The sequence below is a fragment of the Barbatula barbatula genome (assembly GCF_947034865.1).
Source record: "Barbatula barbatula genome assembly, chromosome: 3".
In the NCBI taxonomy this organism is placed as follows: domain Eukaryota; kingdom Metazoa; phylum Chordata; class Actinopteri; order Cypriniformes; family Nemacheilidae; genus Barbatula; species Barbatula barbatula.
This window is the reverse complement of record NC_136764.1, coordinates 13,166,325-13,190,632: the sequence shown is the minus strand read 5'-3', so window position 1 is coordinate 13,190,632 and position 24,308 is coordinate 13,166,325. Positions and strand designations below refer to the sequence as shown.

Here is a 24,308-nt window from a genome sequence, read left to right as displayed (position 1 = left end):
CAGACGATAGTATTAAGGATACAAAAATTGTATTTTTCAAAATATCATTTGTAAAGATTATCATGATAGACAAAACGTGCAAGTATCATAAACCTTTGTTAATTACAAAGCTTATTTTTTGCGATCTTCCAAGTGTCTATGGGAACCAATACGGGGCAATTTTCCACATTCATCTAAAAATATATATCATCCCTGCTGTACTCTTTAGCATATAATCTATCAAAAGGCCTGGAATCTGATAAAAAGCTGAATTCCCGGATGATGTCATAAAAATCATTAACCGCTATTGGGGAAGATGAGAGACAGTAGGTTCCGAATGCGCTGCGAATTGTGAATATGTCTTTATCTCTTTATTAGGACAAAGCCCATTCGGGACAAATAAGCATTAGCATTCAAGCAAGCGGGTCACTTTAGGACAAACACTCTGTTTTGCTTTGCATGACTCTGTCTCCAGGATATTAAGCAAAAACACACACATGCTAGAGCAATGAGCATAGTGTTCGACTGGAATGAGCCATATTCAAACAGTTTCTGCCCAAAATTTCATCCAGATGAGGGTGATTCAACCAGTGACGTCAGATATCAGCGCTTCTCTGCCTCTAGCAAGCCTGCCGTTCAAAAGCGTATGCAAACACACGCACATGCTTTGGCTTGTGTGACACTTTCCTCTCTCTAACAATGACCGATACTGTGTGATCTGTTTCACAGAGGCTGGCCAAGAAAGACACAATTGTGACGGACCGTTGGAGGTGTTGCCGTGAGAGAAATCCAATTTGTCTGATCTCATATAAACAGTACGGTAAACCTCACATTTCATTTCACATCCTCAAACAACTTACGCGCAACACCAGCCAATCAGCTTACCTCTCTGGGCCCCTGTGCCTTCCCGATTGGCTATCAGCCTTGCTCTTGTCCTCATGGTCGTGGCCCTCTTCTGTCGAGGATTGTCGGTGGAGTGGAGGGTCGTTTCCGGGCGTGACCCTGAATGGCTTCAGATCCCCCTGCCCCAGTAAGCTTCGACCCCCACAGTAACAGAAGGCACAGAGCAGCTCGCTGTGAGGAGAAGGGAGGAACACGTTTAACAAATGAAACAAGTAGCTCGGAGACCCGCTATCAAGCATTTGATTGGTAATTGGTTATAGCTCAAGAGAAACTACCAGAGTCCACTTTCTCTGTGTTTACATGCCAAGGAGACAAAAAACAGAAGTTCCTTATTAAAATTTGTTCAAAAACCATAGTTTATTCTACAAATACGTATGTGGGAGTGTTAGAATTCATACTAGCTCTAATTTTCACACTCACTGAACGTGGGAATATTTTCCACAATAAAGCTAGACTCCACAAGAGCTTCGCTGGGAGGAACAGATTTAAATATAGCTACACATAACATTTAGACATCACAGATTCAACCGTGAAAATCTTCCCAGCAATATTATGAGTAACTCCTACTTTACAACTTAGAAACCAGCTTTCCTGTAGCTCAGTGTTAAGAGCATGGCGTTAACAATGCCAAGGTAGGGGATTTTATCCCAGGGGATTGCACATACTTAGAAACAAATGTATAGGATAATGCAAAGTAAGTCGCTTTGGATAAAAGCATCTGCCAAATGCATAAATGTAAATGTGATCAAATCGTCACTACAGAATAAAATGAAACTCTCTAAATGTGACAAAAACAATAGATTTAGCTGCAATTTGCATCAGACTTGCACTTTATACCTGATTCTGATACCTGACATGATTTTCAATAAGACTGTCATGTTGAATGGTTAAAATTACTATTATTTATTATTATAATTTTATCTACAGAAATAAAAATCCAGTTATAGTATATGGAATTCCCCACAGTGTTTCTACAGTAGCCCTTAAAGGACAAACTGCTCTACAGAGCGCCTTTTGCAAATTCACAAATAATACGCTTTACCCTTAATTAGTGACTGTTTAACTTACTCAAAATGTAGCGATTGTTATATTAAACTATAAAGTATAAACCAAACACTAAAGAGTTAGCAACTCTCCATAAGCAACATCTGAAATCATTCGTTGACAGGTGCCATTTAAAAAAGCTTTGATATTTGTCTTCTGTAAAAGATTCATGCATTTGAATTATGCATCTGTTGCATTAAACTTCACATTGGCAACAAGGCCCAGTTACGCTCTTCTGTGTGAGCGAGGCTGTTCGTGTTAACCGAGCAGCTGATGGTAGAATAAGTGCCCCAGAAAAGTGGTAAATATTTATCAGACCTCATATATACAGTTGTTGCCCACATCATTGGCCCTCATGGGCAGCACACCCAGTCATAGAAAGAGATCATTCAGTCTGTTAACATCCTTTCATGCACTGATGCTCGAGAGACCCGCGGCCATGGTGAGTTAACTGTTTGGACAGTGGTTTGTGTGTTTGTGCGTGTGGCAGGGGAACCTTAAATTCATAATGTAACATCAACATTGACGAACATTCAGCTGGGGGCGTAAGCAAACAGTCACACAAAGTCAAGAGATTGAAAGGTTTTTGATGCTATAGCCTGAGCAGCACAGAATAAATACTACCACAAGTTTTACAAAAAAGAACAAAAGATTATGCGTTATCTATAACTTCTATATAAACACTTTTGTCACATGACCTTGAAAATAAACACGCATCGAATGTGTTAAGTTTTGGAAGAGCTTTCTATTCTTGCCATTTCTTTAGTTTTAGTTGATGCACATATACATTTAAAGTGCACTTCTTTGTGCTTTAGGGACTTCTTAAAGCTAAAGAGCTGTGACACAGCAGCACTTATTCCTGTGTTCCTGTATTGCAGTCTTCTTTTCCCAGAATGCTCTTGTTTTAAGCCTGATTAAGAGCCCATCCTCCACCTTAAAAGAAAACAGTAGCCACCAGCAACACGAACAGACACACTCATGTTGACAGATCTGTTATCGTTTACATACATTGCATCCTTCCCATCTCAAATTGTTCGAGAGAAGCCACAGAGTGAAAAGGGTTAAAAAGACGAAGCCATTCATGAGCGTTCATGGCGCGACGCACACGTCCACATGCGCGCCCACACTGGCTGTGACTCAACCCAGCAAGAGGATGCTGCTCTGACCTGCTTTTAGCTTCTCCAAAGGCTGACGATGTTTGTGCCGCCCCCGTCTCGCAGCGCGCAGGAAGAGGCGATGACGACTGCTCCTCGTCCTCCCCCCCTCCTGGAACTGCCACGGCAGTGGCGCCCTCCATCTCCTCCGGCTGCCCTTTAGTGACTAATAGGAGACACAGACACACACACAGAGATATTTATGAACATGAATGAACGATGCACTGATATAGACATTTGGAATACAGATATGTCATGGCTGATTTGATGGTCAATAGTTAATATAAATAAAACTTTAGATTTTTTTCAGCAAGATACAATGACTTTAGAAATGTACTCTATAATCATAACCCACAGTGACTATTAAAAAATAAAGTTTAACTTCTTTCACCACTGTCAGTATAAGTATAATACAACAACAAACCATTTTGTCAATAAGGCAAATGACCCTGATGACCCTTGGGGTTTTGTTTAGTTTTTGTGATTCTTCAAGGTTTTTTCCACCCACATCATTTCCAATCCTCCCCATAGAGTGTTCAGCTCTCCTGCCCTGAATGACAGGTCTACAGAGCTGACTCAAACCATCAAAAGGTTAAATATGATCAATCTTTTGTTTTGAAATTTTTTCATGCTACATCCTCAACTAATGAGACCGACCACATTGTAAGCCTGAATGATTTTTGAATGTCCCTTTGCCTCAAATTAATGTTCATCCATGAAATGTTTATATATTGTAAACAGCATTAATTGCTTCCAGCCAACCTGCTGTTCGCTTCCAAAATGTTTCATTGTGAAAACCCAAATGACATGTGAACAACGACTGCATTTTTACAAATTCTACCGCAATCACAACACAGAAAGCTAAGAACTCCAGTTCCTGTTTGACATGCTCTGCTTTACTTAAGAATAAATGTGAAAAACACACGTGCTGTGTGTTGATAAGACAAAAACTGGGAAATATTTTGCTTTGTAAAAGATACAATGTGGACACTTAGAGGTTTGAGTCACCTGTGACTAAGAGTGCAAAGCAAGCTGGGACCTTGAAGTGGATTTAAATAGACCACATTGAAACCACAGCCGAGCTCAACCACCTCCTGTATTCATCTTATCCAATGCGGTCTAATCTTACAGATGTACTAAGAGCTTTAATAAAACTTCAACAGCCGCTACAAATTAGCCTAAAATCACTCCGAACACCCAAGCACTGTGGCAAGCAAAACACATATTCCCTTTAGAAATACTAGTCGGAAGCTCAACCTTTTATGACATTTTGGAAATCAGAATTGTTTTAATGTGGTGACCTATCTGGGGTTCAGGTAGTCAAGCAGTTACATAAACAACCTTCAATGATGCCGGCTCATATTATTGCCTGTGTGCTCCAACCTCGAAGGTAAAAGCGACCAGACATTCAGACAGAATCGGCAATTCAAATGCTATTAAAATAACTGAATGAATGGAAAAACTGCAGCTACAACCAATTTACTAAATAATGACATATTTTGCAAATAAATACAAACATAGATTACGATTAGGAAACGATCTGAGAGTTAAAGGAATAGTCCACTTAAAATCCTCACACACGCCAAGTACACACTGAAGCTAAATTTGGTTATCACCTTTGACTTTTAGTGCATGCTTAATCCTGTTCTGAACACACAGTTCGATAATATACAGGAGTGACAACTGCATTCTACTACCAAATTAACTCCCAAAAAATGCAGGTAGTGACAACGGCATTTACACAATTCTTTGCAGTGTGTATAGACAGAATGCCTCAGAGATTATGTATTTTAGTATACAAACTCTGTTTTAGCCTTTCCGGCTCCATTACCCCAAAGTCTATTGGTTTTTTGAATGGATTTTTGGTAAATTGCCTGAAATAAGATGTGTGGTTTACACAACCTGCTAATAATTTTATGTTTTGAAGCAGCAATATATAATTTTTAGTCACAGCTCCCCCATGTGGTTGATAAACGCAATTGTCTGTTACCAGTGTAGTAAATAATGTCGCTGTATGGCCGCAATACACAAGGATTCGTGTAGTAAGCTGATGGAACAAGCGAATGAAAAAACATTTGACACTCTTCCGCAGGCAGGGGATGAACCGAACACAGACCTGAAAGAGTTGTCTGTGTGTTCACATAGAGCGCGAATGAGGCGTCAAGCGCGAGTGATTTACATGTTAAGTCAATGCAAAGATGCGATAGACGCGCTTGCGGCGCGAAAGAGGCTGCGCGAATGAGGCCGTGCGAATGACGCGAATAGCGCGAATGACGTGAATAGCGCGAATGGCGCGAGTTGAAAAATCTAAACTTTGGCGAAAATTCGCGCCGCGTTAACCAATCAGGCGCCTGCTCTAGTAGTGACGTAGACGACGTAGCGAGCAGAGGCAGAAATAAAAAATGGAAGACAAGCTCATCTCAGTGTGTGGACACCCGGAGCTATATGATACGTGTTCATAAAAATAGGAATAAAAAGGATCTTGCTTGGAAGAAAGTGAGTGAGGAGGTCGGAGAATATGGGAAATTGTAAAATCATTTTCGTGAAGCGAATTTCACTCGCGAATAGCGCGAATGACGCAAATTTCACGCGCGAATGACGCGAATGAAGCGAATTTCACGCGCGAATGAAGCGAGTAAACACAAAATGTTCAAGCGTCCAACTACTCGCGAATAGCGCGTTTTTGACGCCTCATTCGCCAGCTCTATGTGAACACACAGTGTGCTTGTGGCCATCATGCGGCTGCTCAGGTAGCAGCGGCAGATTTCGAAATAATTCTAGAGACATTGCTCTAAGGTCGAAAAACTACGGTGTTGCTTTAATCTATGACATACAACACAACAGTTTTAACCCGCCTGTAATTTATTAAAGCTTTTAAGTTTCTTAAAGTTGCTAAAAGCGACCATCCTTTGGCAGAGGCGAGTGGGTGTGGTTTCAGCGCCGACACGCCCCAAGCATTTGAGAGCAGATACTACTGTTATTTCTTTAAGATTTTGATAACAAAACTTGGCTGTTTTTTTGCTATCCTTCAAATTTGGATGAGTGGTTAATAACACATTTTTCTATGATATGACAAACTCAGAGCACATATTTAATATTGGTTTTAGACTTTGAGTAGGGATGCACCGAAATGAAAATTCTTGGCCGACGTAGAATAAAAATGAAACACTGGGACGAAGGACGAATACCGAACATAGCTTTTTGTATTTCTTCTATTAATTTAGCCAATTTTTTTCACTATTGCACAAACTGAATATAAACTCGATATAATATATAACTTGAGACCTCTTCCTTCTTGCCTATAACTGACTGCTGAAAGAATGCATTGTTCTCCGTACCCCTACAAAAAGAAACTTCTTTAAAAAGTTTCATTCAACATTATAGGCTAAATAATAAATGAATAAATGAAAATTGTTGCCTTATTATAGGCTACACGGCAAAATGATTTAAAGAAATAAAAACATCCATGCAAGCAATTCTGACTGACAACCATTTCAGTTCATGTTACTCCTTTAAACTCCGCGATGCACAGAACTTACATTGACAAGTTGTTTAGTACAGGGAACTGTGAGTATGCGACCACTGTATGATGTCAAAAGAGCGAGCAGCGGGGCAACTGTCAGACCGCCCCTCCACTCTAAAGTACACAAGTTACTGACCGGTAAAGGCTTCTTTCGTTCGGACATTTACTCCGGCGCGACAAGTTCATTGCTGTGCTTTCTTTCTCTGACACTTTCAAATGCTCCACACACTGCCGACATGTTTGCTGCATTTATAAAGCCTGCGCTCCTCTCTCTCCCTCTCCCCCCATCTCTCTCTCTGCCTGGTTGCTGGCTTGATCATATCAAACGTCATTTATTCTGCCATTTTACTCATTCGGAGAAACATGCTTTTTTTTGTTGCTATTTCCGGTTGCCGAACATTCGGTGCATCCCTAACTTTAAGGGGTTGAACAAATCCTGAACACTAAATATGAACAACAGTAGAGATGTTCTAATTGAAGACCAATTCAAAGTTCAAAACAGTCCATACATAATCACAACTAGAGCAAGTAAAAATCAAGCCAACTGTGAACCTGAGCCAAGATCTGAGAAACTACTCATGGCCATCAGCCACACGCAGCCAAAAGGGCCCGGAAAATGAGGGAAAAATGCACAAGATGAGATTTTAAAAGGCTTTCAGAGAGCATTAGCCTCCACTGGCTGCTGTGAACCTCAATCACACGTTTTGAGAGGTGGGGGGGTGTGGGGGGTGAGAGACTCTAGAGCAGAAATGCTGTGGCTGGAGTCAAATCCTTTCAATTACAGCTAGAGAGCGAAGCCATGTGGAGACGGCAGAAAATCTCATCAATCCTGCTCAAGGAGTGTGGACGGCCGAGCCTCTTGAAAGCTCCTCCTTGGCCGGCGGAGGTTTGAGTTAGATTGACTGCACAGCTGGGAAAGAAAATCAATTCAGGGCTCCACATTGTGATTTTGTTTATCATTGGAACAGCCTTGGCTGCCTCGGAGGAGAGACTGCCTCGCTTGCTCCTGAGGGAGGGGGGTGTGATGACTGAAAGAAAAGACTGACACAGGAAAGCGCAGGGAAAGGCGGCAGACAATATGTTTGAAGAGGGGAAGTGAGGCGGGGGTAGTGGGAGAGTAAGCTGGGAAAAAGAGTGAAAGTTAGACGATAATTGGGGAATTAACTAAGAATTCTATTTGCAATCCAAAGTATCGGACTGGGACTGTGTAAACAGGCCACAACTGTTTAGTGTGTTCGGAAGAGAAAGAAATAAGCAGGAGCGCTGGATTTACCTGTTTCCTGTGTGTTTCCTGTTTCTGCGGTCTCCATTCCATCTGTGCTGTCTTCATCCTCCACCAGAGCTTTCCCTCGCCCACGGTTCCTGAGAAATAGATGAGAGCTTTACTAGACCTTTCTACTTCAGAAAACACTGGTTTGTCATGATTTAGTTAAATATATCACAGCCATCACTGATTTCTAAGTGCTAAGAGTACCCTCAGCACTGCAAGGGTGGGGCGTCTGCGTGAAAATGTGTGGCTGAGTGCGGGCACTAAGGGGGAAGTAAAGTGCATGGGACCTTTCATTAAAACCACCAACTCAATAGAGCAGCATCATGAAGATCCTGTTTCCTCATTTACTCATAGGCATGGAAGCCGGAGCCTGTCACATTGTGTAGACACAAACCCGCTCTGGTGTGGCGGTTCATCTCTAAAAATTGCTATTGGCTAGTTGTTTTCTGTTGATTCACCCATTTGAAAAACCTTTTTCTCAAAATGAATATGAAAAATTATCCCATTTGCTTTCCTAATCCATGTTGACATCAGCAAGGTCTCTTGTTTTTAACCCCTCCCATCCAACCACCTGACACACAGACAAAGATAATGATTCCTGATAATCAATGTACATTTTCCATTGTTAAGCATCACATTGTCAACCTATAATAGGTTGAGAATGGTGACATTAAAAGGCATACAGAGCATGCGTGTCCCAACACATTCAGCCCTGGAGTCTAGTAAACGATCATCCAATGGGATAATAAGTCAACGTGTAAAATTTGACGAAGATATCTCATTTTGTTTATAAGTTATTAGCATGTTCACTCAGAAAAGCAAAAAAATAACACAAGCCAAACTGTTTGCATTTTTCGGCCACTTACCAAGCAGATGTTGACATTTGGCCTGCAAAACATAGTAAACCACTAAATTCATTCCGAAATCTAAGCACATGACTCCCACAAAAAGCAGTCAACCGCATTCAAAGTATAGGCCTGTAAATATATCTCCTCACCACTAGGTGGCGCTGGTCTGAAACTTTATGGGCTCTCTCAGGGAATGGTGTTGATCACCCATATCAAATTTTGTAACGATACGCTAATGCGTTCATAAAATATTGCTAAACTATTCATTTTTTACTTTCGGTTAACGGTCATTATGAACGAACATTCCTACATAACATGCTAAATTCTATTCCTCAATATTAGCAGAACCTTTGTCGATCATGCCTGTCGGTTCAAAACTAGAACTAATATACAAAACATTTATGTTTATGCATTTGTCCCACACATTGTACCCAAAGCAAGTTTATTTATGGCTTATACTGTATCGGATGTGCATTCTCTGGGAAGCAAACTAATGAACTAGCATCAAGCTCCAGAAAAGCAGTAACAAAGCTCTAGTACCCAAAATAAAACTGTTATAGCTGTCTTCTGTTTCGCGTCTTTTGAAAATCAAATTGTTGTCTGCTCTATGATGCATTATTGACTCGTACTACGTGGCGCTTGTAAAATCCCTCTTTGTTTTTGGACAGATGGAAACGCAACCCCCTTTACCTATACTGATGCCAATAACTGTTTCTCTTTTTCTCTCTCATCCATTCAATTGAACTGATGTTAAAGGGAATACCAAGCAACACATATGAGTTTGCATTCAGAAAACTGCAGTCTGAAGCTGTTGCCATGGAGCTGTACAACGCTCCTTTTTTGGAACAAGCAGTACTTCCAGGCCTTCTATCTACCCCAGACTATGCAGATGCTAACACATACACGAATATGTACTGTAACACTTAGTAGCAAACCGTGACGTTTTTGCCTTGGCCCTCTGCTCACACAGACCTTCGCATAATGTGAGGTCGTATTTATTTTTAACGTCTCAACGACTCAATGTGCAATGGCCTTTACACATTTACAATGCTACTCCAGACTTGAAACGCAACTAGCCAAACACAGCAAGACCGTTATCACCATAATAACATGCAATACAAATAAAAATCATTATTACACATGTGCATTATGATCAGTGTGTTGTGTGTATGTGCACTTCAACTGAATAATGGACCACATGACAGACACTGCCTCCAAGTCTGATCATAAAACCAACACAGACTAACGTACACAATGCCGGTTAAAAAAATGACACCTCATGAGAGCGCTCTCAGCTAAGAATACCAGTGCCACACTAGCAGACAGTAAACAGAGATTCACCAGCAAATAAACTATTATTATAATAAATCTTAATATTAAACTGGTAACGTTACAGGGAACTAAACGTATGGAACTGACCATAGTAAATTTACCATTTATCTGATAAAATGTCACCGTTATGCAGAATAACACACAATAAGCACAATATGTTAAATTTAAGACTGACCACAGTCAAAACCACTCGTCTCAAATAAAGCTAACGTTTGTGAAATGTGTACATCATCAACCACAATGAATTGAGGCATGGCGGCCTTATAAATCATAAATAACTTTTTGACGATCTAATCACTTGATAACAAAGTTCTTCCACATGCTGTTTTGAGTCTTAGGAAATGTTATACAAAAACCACTCGTCTCAAATAAAGCTAACGTTAAGCAACATAAACAAAAGTGCACATCATCAACCACAATGAATTGAGGCATGGCGGCCTTATAAATCATAAATATCTTTTTAATGATCTAATAACTTGATAACAAAGTTCATCCACATGCTGTTTTGAATGACATTTTCCGTATTTCTTCTTCTGATGCAGTTTTTTGCCGGTCTGTGAACCAACTTCGTGTGCTTCTTCCGCTTTACGAGGCTGTTGGTGAACTACCCCGCAGATGGTGTAAAGTAAGCAAAAAGAAAAAAGTGCTCTCTCCCATTGATTTACTGCACTTTTACTGCTAGAGGTTTGCTACTACAAGTTGCCCAGACCCCGTGTAAGCATAAGTTCTACTTCTTGCAGCATGAGCAGACAGCGAATGATATCGCAGAACTGCGACTGCTCCGTGGTCTTCAATTACTCTCTTGTGACTTGGAAATATCATGTGGATAGAGTCCGCATCAATCCAGGAAGTCAAGTATACATATGTAATAGGGAAAATCGGGCTACTTTTAAAGTTTAAAGTAAAAACAAAATTACAACAGTTTAGGTCATCACACTTTCACAGTTTTTTTAATGTTATAAAATGTAGGCCAATAAAAAAGGCTGATATATTATAGCCTATAATTCATAAATAATTTCCTTTGGTGAAACATCTTCAGCTGCATGCTGCTCACAATTAAAATACAGTACAGTACTGTCTTTCTGTCGTGATCATTCATTTACCTCTATTAGCAAAACATTGTTGATGTAGGTCCAGTATGTAGATACAGTATTTATGAATGTGTCAATTATAGGAACAAAAGCATATTGTTTGACTGCTGTCTGAATGCTGACCTGTTAGACTTTTGGCTATTAAGAACCTTTTTCTGGGCGAAAATGCCTTGTTGATGCTAGAGGTCAGAGGAGAATGGGCCACCTGATTCAAGCTGATAGAAGAGCAACTTTTACTGGATTATCCACTCGTTACAACCGAGGTATGCAGCAAAGCATTTGTGAAGCCACAACACGCACAACCTTGAGGCGGGTGGGCTAAAACAGCAGAAAGCCCCATCGGGTACCACTCATCTCCAATACAAATAGGAAAGAGGCTACAATTTGCACGAGCTCACCAAAATTGGACAGTTGAAGATTGGAAAAATGTTGCCTGGACTGATGAGTCTCGATTCCTGTTGAGACATTCAGATGGTAGAGTCAGAATTTGGTGTAAACATAATGAAAACATGGATCCAACATGCCTTGTTACCACTGTGATGTTTTCTTGGAACACTTTAGGCCCCTTAGTGCCAATTGGGCATCGTTTAAATGCCACGGCCTACCTGAGCATTGTTTCTGACCATGTCCATCCCTTTATGACCACCATGTACCCATCCTCTGATGGCTACTTCCAGCAGGATAATGCACCATGTCACAAAGCTTGAATCATTTCAAATTTGTTTCTTGAACACGACAATGAGTTCACTGTACTAAAATGGCCCCCACAGTCACCAGATCTCAACCCAATAGAGCATCTTTGGGATGTGGTGGAACGGGAGCTTCGTGTCATGGATGTGGATCCCACAAATCTCCATCAACTGCAAGATGCTATCCTATCAACATTTCTAAAGAATGCTTTCAGCACCTTGTTGAATCAATGCCACATAGAATTAAGGCAGTTCTGAAGGCAAAAGGGGGACAAACACATTATTAGTATGGTGTTCCTAATAATCCTTTAGGTGAGTGTATATCGGTTAAAGAATCATCGGTTATCGTTATCGGCCAAAATTGACATATCGGAGCATCCCTACTGTATATTTTAATGTATTTGATAGCAGATTTGGATCTGATCATTTAAATAGAGGCAGATAAGCTTTGTTATTGATCGATGCATAGACGACTGTTTAAAGTCTGAATACACCCAGCGTTTCCCATAGAACGCATTTACTTGGGCGCCCAAGCATATATGGCATCACATGTTGTAATTTCTTATCCATCCGTGATAATGACTGTATCTGTGATCAATTAACTAGCGGATAAACAGCGGTTCCCAGTCTTCTCTCTTTCCTGACTTGTTTGGTGTGAGTGCCGCATGTTCGCATGCACTCACTTCCGATTAGCTAGCTGTGTAGTGTATTTAACTGTCACTTGCATTTAAAAAAAAAAAACATTCATAATACAGCAACAGATGGTCGAGAAAGGGCAGAAAGCATATCATATAGCCCCTCCTTAATGTATATATACTGTATTCTGTGATTGTGATTCTGTCTGATGATGATGCGTTTATAAATCAGGATTTAAGCAGCAGTTAAAGTGACTGCTGGTGGCATTCAGTTGTAAAATACAGTATAATGTGACAGATCAGAGAGTAGAAGAAAAACAGATATCAAGTGCTACCACTAACACGACGCAAACACGACTTGATTACGTCACAAGTATGCTAATTAAGTTTTTGACGTCAATTTTGGGTCAAGCTTTTTGGAGTTGCTGATTTCATTTTCCAGCAGGACTTGGCACCTGCCCACAGTGCCAAATGTACCAAAAGCTGGTTCAATGACCATGGTGTTACCGTGTGTGTCTGGCCAGCAAACTCGCCTGACCTGACCTGGTTTTGTCAAGAGAAAGAGAAACACCAGACCCAACAATGCAGATGACCTGAAGGCCGCTATCAAAGCAACCTGGGCTTCCATTACACCTGAACAGTGTCACAGACTGATTGCCTCCATACCACGCCGCATTGATGCAGTAATTCATGCAAACGGAGGCCCAACCAAATATTGAGTGCATAGAAATGAACACACTTTTCAGAAGCCTCACGTTTCTGTTTAAAATATCCTCTTTTTATTGATCATATGTAATATTCTAATTTTCTGAGACACAGAATTTTGTGTTTTCATTATCTGTGAGCCATAATCATCAATATTTCAACAAATAAAGGCTTGAAATATTTCACTCGATGTGTAATGAATCTTTATAATATATGGGTTTCACTTTCTGAAATGAGCGACAAAAAACATTGGACTTTTTCACGATATTCGAATTAACTGAGATGCACCTGTATACTAGCAAAAGGCAAAAATTGGACAACTGCTTTTATTTGAAAACATTCACTGCAGAAAACAAGGTATCGTTTAGTTCTCTTTTCCAAATGAAAATCTTGTACCAAGCCTCTACTTTACACTAGTTAACAATTCTTTCACCATTTAACTTTTCTTGTATATTTTTATTTAATAAACAATTCATAGATGTTCTTCCCGAGCAACCCAGATAAGTGTTCATAACAGTCACACGTCTCAAGACAGAAAGCATTCTGACAGCAGTCTGATTCAACAATGTGCTTTTGTTTCTATAATTTAGGCATTCATAAAAACTGTATCTACATAATGTACATACATCAACAATGTTTTGCTAATAGCATTATGGGAATGATCACAATGTATTTTAACTGCAAGCAGTGTGCAGCTGAAGAAGTTTAACCTGAGGAAAAAAAAATTATTTATCTCCTATAATATATATCGGCCTAAATTGTATTATTGGCTGATACGATAACATAAAAAATAACATTTATCGTCCGATACCGATATGGGCGATAATTTATAGTGCATCCCTAGTTCATATAATACAGAAATACAGTAACAGTAAAGTTTCATGGTACTGCTGGACAAGCACACATCCACAATATCAGTGATATCTGACACTCAGCAATGTTTTAATAAAACAAAATAAGAATACAAAAGAATTACATTATAACTTGGGTTACTTTTATATTACATGAAAAATTATTGACATCAATTACAAAAGGTCACAACTCACCAGTTCACAACCACTGCATAAGTCATCACTAACAAGCAACACATCCATCCATAACCACATATGCACTCGCACATTCACCCCACAGAAGTGCAGTAAAGATCCATTGGTGTCAGAATCCTGTGGGGGGCTCTCCTTGTCTGATCTATGTATCACTTCATCAGGGTGATAATTGTCAGGCATTCAAATTAAAGTCTCGTTTTAAATTCGAAGGAGGTACAGCGAGCAGAGTTGAGAGGGAAGCCAGCCCCTCTCTAGGGCCGCAGTAAGGAGGGAGCGTGAGAGATGGAAGGGTAATTACCAGTGCCACTGGAGAGAGAAATCACAGTCTGTCCCATGCCAAAAATGACTCCTCCCTGCAAATAACTTCCTATGGCAGACAGTTAACAAGGCTGAACGATATCACCCCAGAGGTTAAAAACACACATTGATAAAAAAAAGCATAGGCCACAAATCAAGCCCAGAAAAAACATTTGATATTTCATTTAGCTGAAATAACATTTCTATGTGAAATAACGTTGAATTAATAAATATCTATATATATTTTAAGAATAGAATATTGTCATTGTGCAAGCACAACAAAATTTCACATACAAATGATAGTAACATATTGAACATATTTAAGTTCAGAACTTAATAATAATAATAATTATTATAATGCATATAGTATAAACAAACAGTATATTATTAAAGTAATAGGGGTGCAACGATACACTCCCCTCACGATTTAATACGATATAGGATACTGGGTTTATGATTACGATTGCATCATGATATTTGTAAAAAAAACTAACAATATAAGACTCAAATGACAGATTTTCCGCCAATATATTAACAGTTTTTAGTAACTTGTAATAGTTTGTTAAAATCCAGGGTTAAATTCAACCATTTTCATGTAAACTAAAAAACAGAATAGATCTGTCACTGAGAAATAAAACAAGTTTATTTTATTTTAACATAAAAATATAATGTATAAATGTATTTCATTCAAAAATATAGTGCTATAGCTCTTTGATACATATCTTAATGTTTTTGTATTGCAATGTGCAATACTTCACAATATTTCTACACCCCCTAATAAGTAAACAGTATATGCTCAAAACTGCAAGGGTGTCAAGGGGTGCAAAGTGCTGCAGTGAAATATATTTCTCATATACATAAAGCATTACGTAGCGGCTGGCCTAGTTTGGCATGAAGTGCAATGATAAAGCAACCAGAACGGTACGGCACAATGGTGGAAAAGTGTCACTTGCTTAGAACAGACGACAAAAGTTGTTTACAACCTGAGCACATTGATAACCAGTCAAATTTACTTTTTTGGAGAAAATCATTCAGAACAACACAAACATGCTAATGTGCATGCTAACACGACAGTGCCACATAATCAGACCGACCACAATGTATTCAATGATCAATTCGTCCAGTTGCCACAGCACATTTGTAGTGAATTTTCAGCTATGCAAACTGGTTGGATGGAGGCACTGCTGAAACAAGTTGAATGCCCAACCCCCAAATGACTTGGTAACAGACAGAGAATTAAAAATGCATCACGGTACCCCGACAGTTAAACATCAGTTCTGTCTGGGTGATGGCACGGATGAAACCTGCTACTGACTAAACAAACTGCTAACTGTACAATATGGATGTAACTTCAAATACTACTGTACGTCATGATCTTGGTCCTATTCAGAAGTAAAACAGGACTGATGGAAGTGATACACATTGGTGCACAGCAAACCTCCAATTCCCTGTCAGATGGCACTACACAATACTGTTGCCGCTGCATGTTTTTAACTCGCATGTTGTTTCTTCAGTTGAAATCAAAAGCATTTTCAACACTTGTAGATTAAAGATTAAGCATATTTGTGTATATACACGCTGCTAGACTGTTGGTTAAGTAAAAAGAAAAGAGGGTAATACAGAACTGCATGGTCCATTTAGGCTTGCACAGCACCCAACCCCCAAGCCCAGAGACCTATAACTTATCCCCATGAACACACCATAGAGAGAGAAAAAAAACTGTTTTAGGAAGTAGAGCCAACAGATGAGTAGGATAAAATCTGGACTGGAATTTCAAAATGGACTGGAAGCTTCGGATGCTCTCAATAGGTCAAACAAATCATATGTGACTCTGGACCATAAAAGCAGTTATAAGGCTCCAATTTCTGATCAAAATGAATACGCTTTCCAATGATGTATGATATGTAAGGATCCAACAATATTTGGCCGAGATGCAACTATTTGAAAATCTGGAATCTAAGGGTAAAATTCACAATATTGAGAAAATGGCCTTTAAAGTATTCCAAATGATGTCCTTAGCATAGCATATTACTCACACAAATAAAGTTTTAATATATTTCTGGTAGGATATTTACAAAATGTCTTCTTGGAACATGATCTTTACTAGGGGTGGGAGAAAAAAAAACGATTCATTCACATATGAATCGCGATTCAGTCTTCTGGCGATTCAAAAGTATTCACACATTTAAAAACAAAAAAGATGTTCAATGTTATCATTAACTATAATAACGTGATGTCATCAGAACAAAAAAGGCGTGCGTAAACCGCGAGAGAGGTGCAGAATCACCTCTCTTATATGTATGATGATTATGTCAGAGAATGTGTCAATTCGTGAAAGTGACTGCCGTTTAACATGTGGCACTAATGAATCGCATTAATTTACTATTATACACTTGTTTTAATGACTGACAACAGAAAATGTCAATGAGACTTTATTGGGCACTTGGCGGCCACAATGAGAATGGCTTTATTTATATTAAAATATAATATGTGACAGTTCAAAGACTGGAAGTGAAAGTGCCAACACTAGTCTGACTAGTAAAGACTGTATGCTAATTAGTACGTCAAGAATCGATTCTATATCGATCGTGAGGGACCAAACGATTCCCACCCTTAATCTTTACATAATATCCTAATGATTTTTGGCATAACAGAAAACTAAAAGATTTTGACTCGTACGATGTATTGTTGGCTATTGCCACAAATATTTTCGTGCTACTTAAGACTGGTTTTGTGGTCTAAGGTCACATATAGTTTCCTCATACAGTATGGGAGCAAATTCAAAATCCACTACACTAAAGATAAAGGCAAGAAAAAGTTATTATGTATGTAACTGTTTGTGTAACAACTTTGGCTTGAGATGTGTGCTATTTCTTTTCTAAGCAATCAGATTTATTCTATTCTTTTTATTATCAGACATCTCTGCATTAGAATATCATAAAGACAGTTGAGACAGTCAGAACACACAGTAAACAATCAACTAGCAACCCACCAACCCAAGCAACCTATGCAATGTGTAAAACTTTAGCAATCGCATTGCAACACCATTGCATCATTGCAGCGATTTTTTGGGTGGCCAAGGACCAAACACTTTGTCTAAAAATATTATATAAAATCCACTTATTATTGATTAATACCTCTTGAAAGCACTTACAATTTTTGCGATCAGAAACGAAACAACGCACTTTGCATGGCACGGTTTCCATTTGCAGACACTGACATCACACCTAAAACGTTTACATTTAGCTCCAAAGCTGGCAGAGACACCTGCGCTTTTCACTTCAAACGCTCCTATATAATTAAATCCCTCAGGAAAAATGCCTGGCACCTCCCCTCCGTTTAGATGATTATGTAAGCCACATAAGATGTATACACTTCTCACAAATCCAGATATGAAATTGAGGAAGTCTGACAGAAATACAGTTCAATACCTGCTCTTGTACATTGAGTTGACTCTTGTAAGCCTGAAGCCCATCCCTGGATCACTGCCAGTCAGGTAAATTCTTAACAAGTCCTTCTGAGTAAATTAACTCAAATGATTTCTGTGAATATTTTCTATAAGTACATAGCTAAAGGGTTTGGAGGAAATAATTGAAATCTCCATCACTCAGGTCTGTCTGTCAGAGAGACATATCGGTGCATTACTCTACACGTGTAATAAACATAGTTTGAGACTAGTTGGATTAATATGATACGACTAGCGAAAACAGTGATCTCCACCGTGTTTGAAAACAAGTTTCTAACATAACCAACCATGACAGCGGCAAGCGTCACTACATGTTGTTGGCCGCTTGGTTTCTATTTGTGTCAACGCACTGGGTTGCCCCACCCACATCGAACAATCACTGGACCCAAGTCCCGCTCCACATCTTAACATTTAACTTAGATGAGAAAATTCATTCCAGAGGTTAGGAAACAGTTATTTCATGACAAATCAAGAAATTCTAGAGAAGAAATGCCTTTAGTTTCAAGCTCATCAGCTGTGCAATGCTATACACATTTTTGAAGTGCATTTAAATCTATTCAATTTTACAAAGTCAATTTACAATCATCTCTTTCCTGCGTTAGACCAGAAGTTAAACTGAACTTACTTCTTTCTCTGTCGGTACACAGATGGAAGTGGTGGTGCTGTGGATAATATGTCCTTGCGAGGGCGGCCACGGGGCCGCTTATCTGTGGGGGCTGGACTTCCAGTGGGAGTGGCCCCAGAGCTGCTAGGGGGTGGCGAGGGTCCTTTGTCAGAGGGCTCCAGACTTTTCTCCTCTGATGACATTCTGTGACAGAAATCAAAATCCTTAGCTCAATTAAGTTACACTTGATGTGCATTAACAATTGGGTAATAAACACCATATAGATGTAAGCCATTCAAAATGTAAACATAAATGACTTTGAGGTAAGCTTTTAACACTGCATGTTCTAAACATAACATTCGCATATTTTATTAGGTGTTTTCATTTATGAAAACTAGAAGAGAAAATACACCTCGAGGTTAATGCCTAACCAATATTTTATAAAGCTTGTATTATTTTCTCATTGCAGGGAGTCGACAAAACTCCTATTTGCAACAAAAGTTAAATAAAAATGAGTCAAAACCAGAGTTTGCACGTTTATTAATTCCAAATAATAACAGTTCACACAATCCAACGAAGACAAAAAAAAACAGACTCAGAAAAATTTTCACAAAAAGTACATATTATAAACTCTTCTACATAGAAAAAGTAAAAAACATAGTCTGGTGTGCCTGCTGCATATAGAATAACTATTTGGTTTAGTTGAATTATTTATGATTTACACCAGCAATTGCACTAATAACTTTATCAACCAACAGATTGTTTTGTATAGAAATCAGCTTTCTACAAAAGACTTATTCTTATTGTGCTTTGATTCTTTCTACAACGGCACCCTAACACCGTGTCTACACACAACACGCGCAAATTCCAGAATAGACACGTTGTAAGGTTGAGGACGCCACACCGAGAGACCAAGTTTTAGCTGTGTTATTGTATTCCTCCTAAATGCGGTGCATATTGTTAGCTGCTGCTCTGCCAGATCCACAGCACTGACCCTTGCTTGCCTGCTCTGCATGGTGCTTCTGCCAACCTGTCCACTCAGCTGACAAGGCATACTGCCAACGGGATGCTGTCTTTTCCGGGAACTACGTGTGATCCCTCCCTGGGCTGCGCTCATTGTATCCTGCCTTGAGTAAACAATTAGACCTCACATGGTTGAGTCAAGCCTTCAGTGAGGCTGTGTGCATTACCATTAGCCTGTATGGACACAACTGTGTGCGCCAGTCGTTGAAATACTCCACTTAAAAGCTTAATGAGCACAATTTTCTTTTACGTTGACGTATTTCCTTTAAAAACAGGAAGTGGGGGGACATTGGTGAAGGGGTCATTTTTAACAGGTTCTTGTTGGTGAACCATGCTTTGCAAGTTACTAGTCTGCTGCAGGTGGTACTGGGGAAGGTGATTTTTTTGTATTGAACAAAAACATGTATATATGCCTCTGTGTGCAGGATGAGTCATTACATCTAGGTGCATTAACCCATAAAGAAAAGGTTTTCAATGAATGCATCTGAAGAGAGGTTATTTTGTGAACATCCAAAACTACAGATGGCCTCAATTTTAACAAAACAGTTATTGAAATAGTTGGTGTACTTGCCATGAGAAGAGAAAATAGAAGGGTGGATAGATTATTGAATCTTACACTGCTTTTGCCTTGTTTCTCATACAAATCCAATATGGAATGGGCTTTCTCATAAATCATGTGTACTGAAGGTTTTTTGTCTCACTTGGTAGCAACACTATATGCATTGCATTCACATACACATTACATAAGGGCTCGGTATTAAAAAAAATGTATAATGTATATTTGATGTCGTTTTGTCTGTTTATTGTTGTGGTCAATACCCCATCTGCATTGTTAACTATGTTCTGTTAAGTATCCTAAAACGTGCTTGACGTCCCAATGTTTCTTTTCTATTTACAATTTGTCAATAGCATCCCAAATGACTAAATCAACCTTAGCATATGAAGTTGCCCCCTCCTAAGAAACATATTTATTTCAAATATACCCATGTCCACCAAAAGAAAAACACCATACAGATGAAACTGCCTCTTTGGAACACTTATGTATGCCTGTTTATCTCACATGATAAAATCACTTTTTAGCAGCCATGTATAGGGGACTTTTCCCAAGTTATCTTGATTCGTAGGTCCCTAAACGATCAAATGTATAAAGACTTCCATACACTGAACTCATAAGGTCACCACAAAGCCGATCATAATGCATATAAAACCATACATCTCAAATTATCTAATGTCACACTACGTGCAAGAATAAAGCCAAGTCGGAAGGACAGCCCTGTGGAAACAACAGAAGCACACAAAGCCAGTGCTTCTTCACATGAGGGGGCATGTCCAGCTTTTTGCCTTTGTTCACTTGTCTCCAGAGCTTTGTGTTTCAGAGCGTTATGTGCACAGGGTGCCAATAATGCCTTCGTACCATGAAAAACTCCAAAGTTTTTCATTGTTAAATCCTTATTTTAAAGCAGAAAAACATTGAAAGGCCGGTGACTTTGCATAGTAGCTGCGGATCGACACTGCTTAGGGAGTCCAAAGGCTGAGCCTGGCTGTATCACTTGCCTAAAGACACAACATTCGTCCCTCGGCTGGTGATCAAAGCGTGCAATTTAAGTAATGACAACTTAAAATGTGTCGGTGTTAAAGACGAGTGCAAACGCAAAGGAAAGGTTATACGTGGATACAGTAGAGGCCTTGCAAGCCGGCTTGATTAACTTGGAAACATCACTCGAGCCTGGAGTCGCCTATCCAAGCGGGAATCATATAACGGCCCATTAAAGGTAGTGTCTGTAAAGATGCAAGGCCTTGAAAAGCTCTTCTAGTGGTTTATCGGAATATTATGACGTTAGTTGTGGAAGAAAGGTTGCAGACTCGGTCGAAATAAACTGTTCGGCGTGTAGAAACGCCATAAAAACGACAAAAACCCATCGCTAATAATTACGAGAAACACATAACACTCGTCGTTCGACGTTTACTTACCTCTTCGACCCTAGCAATTTTGATTTATTTCCGTCATGACACGAATCGTCATATATGTGACTTTTGTTTAGTGTTTGTGGCGCTGGGGGGTTGGGGAGGAACGGACCACTGTTCCTCTGGAAAATAAGCCAACGTGACAAAGCAATGTCTTCTGCGATATTGTACACGTATTCCGGTCAAATCCACTTTTATATCCAATATAATAACGATGCGTAATCCATAAGCAGAAAGCGGTTGCTTTCCTTCGGTTAGAACGGATCACTTTTCTTTATTCCGCTTCATCCCACATCGCCAAATCCTTATGGGTTTACATCCCTCATCCAGCGAGGCTCGTGCGAAAACAAGCCATACCGACCGCTATCTGAGCTCACGCGAGGCGATGGCAGGAGCCGATCCCTCGCCACATTCGGTCAAAAATAGCGACAATATCCACAAACGATGGAAAAACCGAAAGCAGATTTCGTTTGCAATCGCGACGATTCGAGCAGCTCGCGAAGCAAGCTGAAATTACGAGCAACACTTTATTAGCACAAAACAGGTCGATTTGGTTTCCTTGCTTACGTGTTAGCCATGCATACAACACAAATACGACATTTAGACGAGGCTGTATAACGAAGAACAAAGCAGAACGTTACATTTCAGTAATAATACAAATATTAAAGTTATAGCTCTCACTCCATGGCAGCCATATTTGAGTGTAGCCGAAGTACGCACAGCGAACCATGCCATGTTAAGTAGTACCACTATATTAACCGCTGCTTTGTGTTGAATAGAGCCATCTCGTTTAAAAATACATTTTATTATTCTTCGTGATAAAATTGTAATGTATTTCTAAAACCCGAACAGTCGTTTTAAAACCTAGTGCAAAATGAAAATATTATAAACTGACCCTGCGGAGTAATACGTTGGAGGCTCAGCAGGTGAGGCGACTTTTTTCCACGCACAAAAATCTCTTCAAAATGCGGAACGGATCCCAGTACTGAAGCGGAACGCCTGATCTTCGCCGTCTATCCAAGCCACACAGGAGAAGCGGTCATTATTTTCAGTTGGTTATTAGTGTTTAAATATATATTGTAATGCATTTTCAAACGGTACACTGTAAAGATCTATCTATTTTTTTATCTTTCAGGGATTATCACTGATAAGTGACTGCACAGGCTGTTTGCAATTTTGAGATCTAGGAGCAGACCTCCACTTTAAATTATAGTTTCCTTAAAATTTCAGGAGAGGATAGTAACAATGTTCCCTAACAATTAAAACAAAAACAAGCAGCTTTAAAACTGTTACCCAAACAAATTAACATTCACATTCATTAAACATTTTATTATTATATTTAGATATATTGAATAAAAAAACATGTCTGTATATTTACATTTATACATTTGGCAGACTTAGATTGCATTGTACTTAAGAATGTGCAATCCCTGGGTTCAGACCCATGACTTTGACGTTGCTAGCGCCATGCTCTAACCACTGAGCCACAGGAAAGCATTAAGTATATGAAAGTATGTGATCTTTTTATTTCTTACTTTTTTTGGTCAAACGTGCAAATCTGCTAAATCTTGCATATGCAATGTAAGGGCATACTTTGATTAAAATATATGTAGATATATCCTTAAATATTTCATTTAAATTGGTTTGACAGAACATTTGTTTTAAGATTTAAGTAACTTTTATGTTTAAGTCAATATTGAGGTAAAATTATAAAATCTTACCGGCAATTAATTGGTCTCTTTGATTAACAAGTTGATCAAAGGCTTTTCACAAAGTTGCTACAAATAAATGTAGCCAGGGGGCAGTATGACACTACTTACTGTTTCTTACACCTGAGATAAGATTACTATCACTCCTTATTCATACATTGGAACACACAAAACGCACTTTGTTCCTCTGAATGTCTTGAGAGAGATTTCTAAAACGGATTTAATGTTCATTTACCATCTGCTAACAATACTTAAGTATTTAGTTGGAAAATATATCGTCTTCTCACCATGGATGGTTTGTCTATTTGTTTAACGTGACCCCTGTTCACCATGTCTCTGTTTTAATGATTAGATTATTTTTTTTCAGATTATTTTTATTGTATATCAACATAACTATATGCTATGTGTGTGTGTCAGCCACAAACTATGATCATCAAGGATTATCAAGTCACAGAACATATTCAGATCATGGCATATGTGTAATTGGTTACCGTAAAAGAAGGTAAAAGGAAATTATTTTCATTTTGTGATTGAGAATTGTATTATAGAAGTTAAGACCTGTGGGAAGATAGTAGAAATGATGCCAGGACAAATATGTTAAAACAGACAAAAACAGTCACAATAACTAACAATCCTTGGCAGCCAGTCCCCAAAATCAGATGCATCACTTTTCAAAGAACAACGTGATGTCAGCACTCTGATCAGTGTCTGGTAACCTTGGGTGAAACAAGCCTTAAATTAGAACTGATAATTGAGCCATCAATGAATAAAGGCGATCGATAACATGTTATAATGCAACATGAAGGCCTTAGAGTACATTTACACACATTCAGCTTGAGCTTGTTAAAGGGCTTGCGTTGAGCTGTTTCATACACAAAAGCCATCAAGATCTATCTATGTAATGGGCTGAGCTTCAGGGTTATACTGCCACAATCTGTCCACTGGGCAATGTGGGCATACTACTTTAAGCCAGATGGGCTGTTTGAAAAAAGATTGAGAGGTCTGGAGAGGTTTTCAAGTTCTTT

At 39.1% G+C, this 24,308-nt stretch overlaps 1 protein-coding gene across 5 annotated transcripts in view; it reads right to left on the bottom strand.

Annotated features, from left to right (window-relative positions):
* Positions 1–22,297, bottom strand: part of kmt2cb (lysine (K)-specific methyltransferase 2Cb) — an 83,733-nt gene extending 61,436 nt beyond the window's left edge. For all 5 annotated transcript variants that reach the window (XM_079452903.1, XM_079452905.1, XM_079452906.1 and 2 more), the window contains exons 1-5: positions 21,581–22,297; positions 18,608–18,790; positions 7,877–7,965; positions 3,093–3,246; positions 865–1,053 (exon numbers count right to left, since the gene is read on the bottom strand). In XM_079452903.1, the coding sequence (XP_079309029.1) occupies positions 865–1,053; positions 3,093–3,246; positions 7,877–7,965; positions 18,608–18,789 (614 nt within the window). In that variant the 5' untranslated portion in view covers position 18,790; positions 21,581–22,297. The remainder of the gene's footprint in view (positions 1–864; positions 1,054–3,092; positions 3,247–7,876; positions 7,966–18,607; positions 18,791–21,580) is intronic.
* Between the last annotated feature and the right edge of the window lie 2,011 nt (positions 22,298–24,308).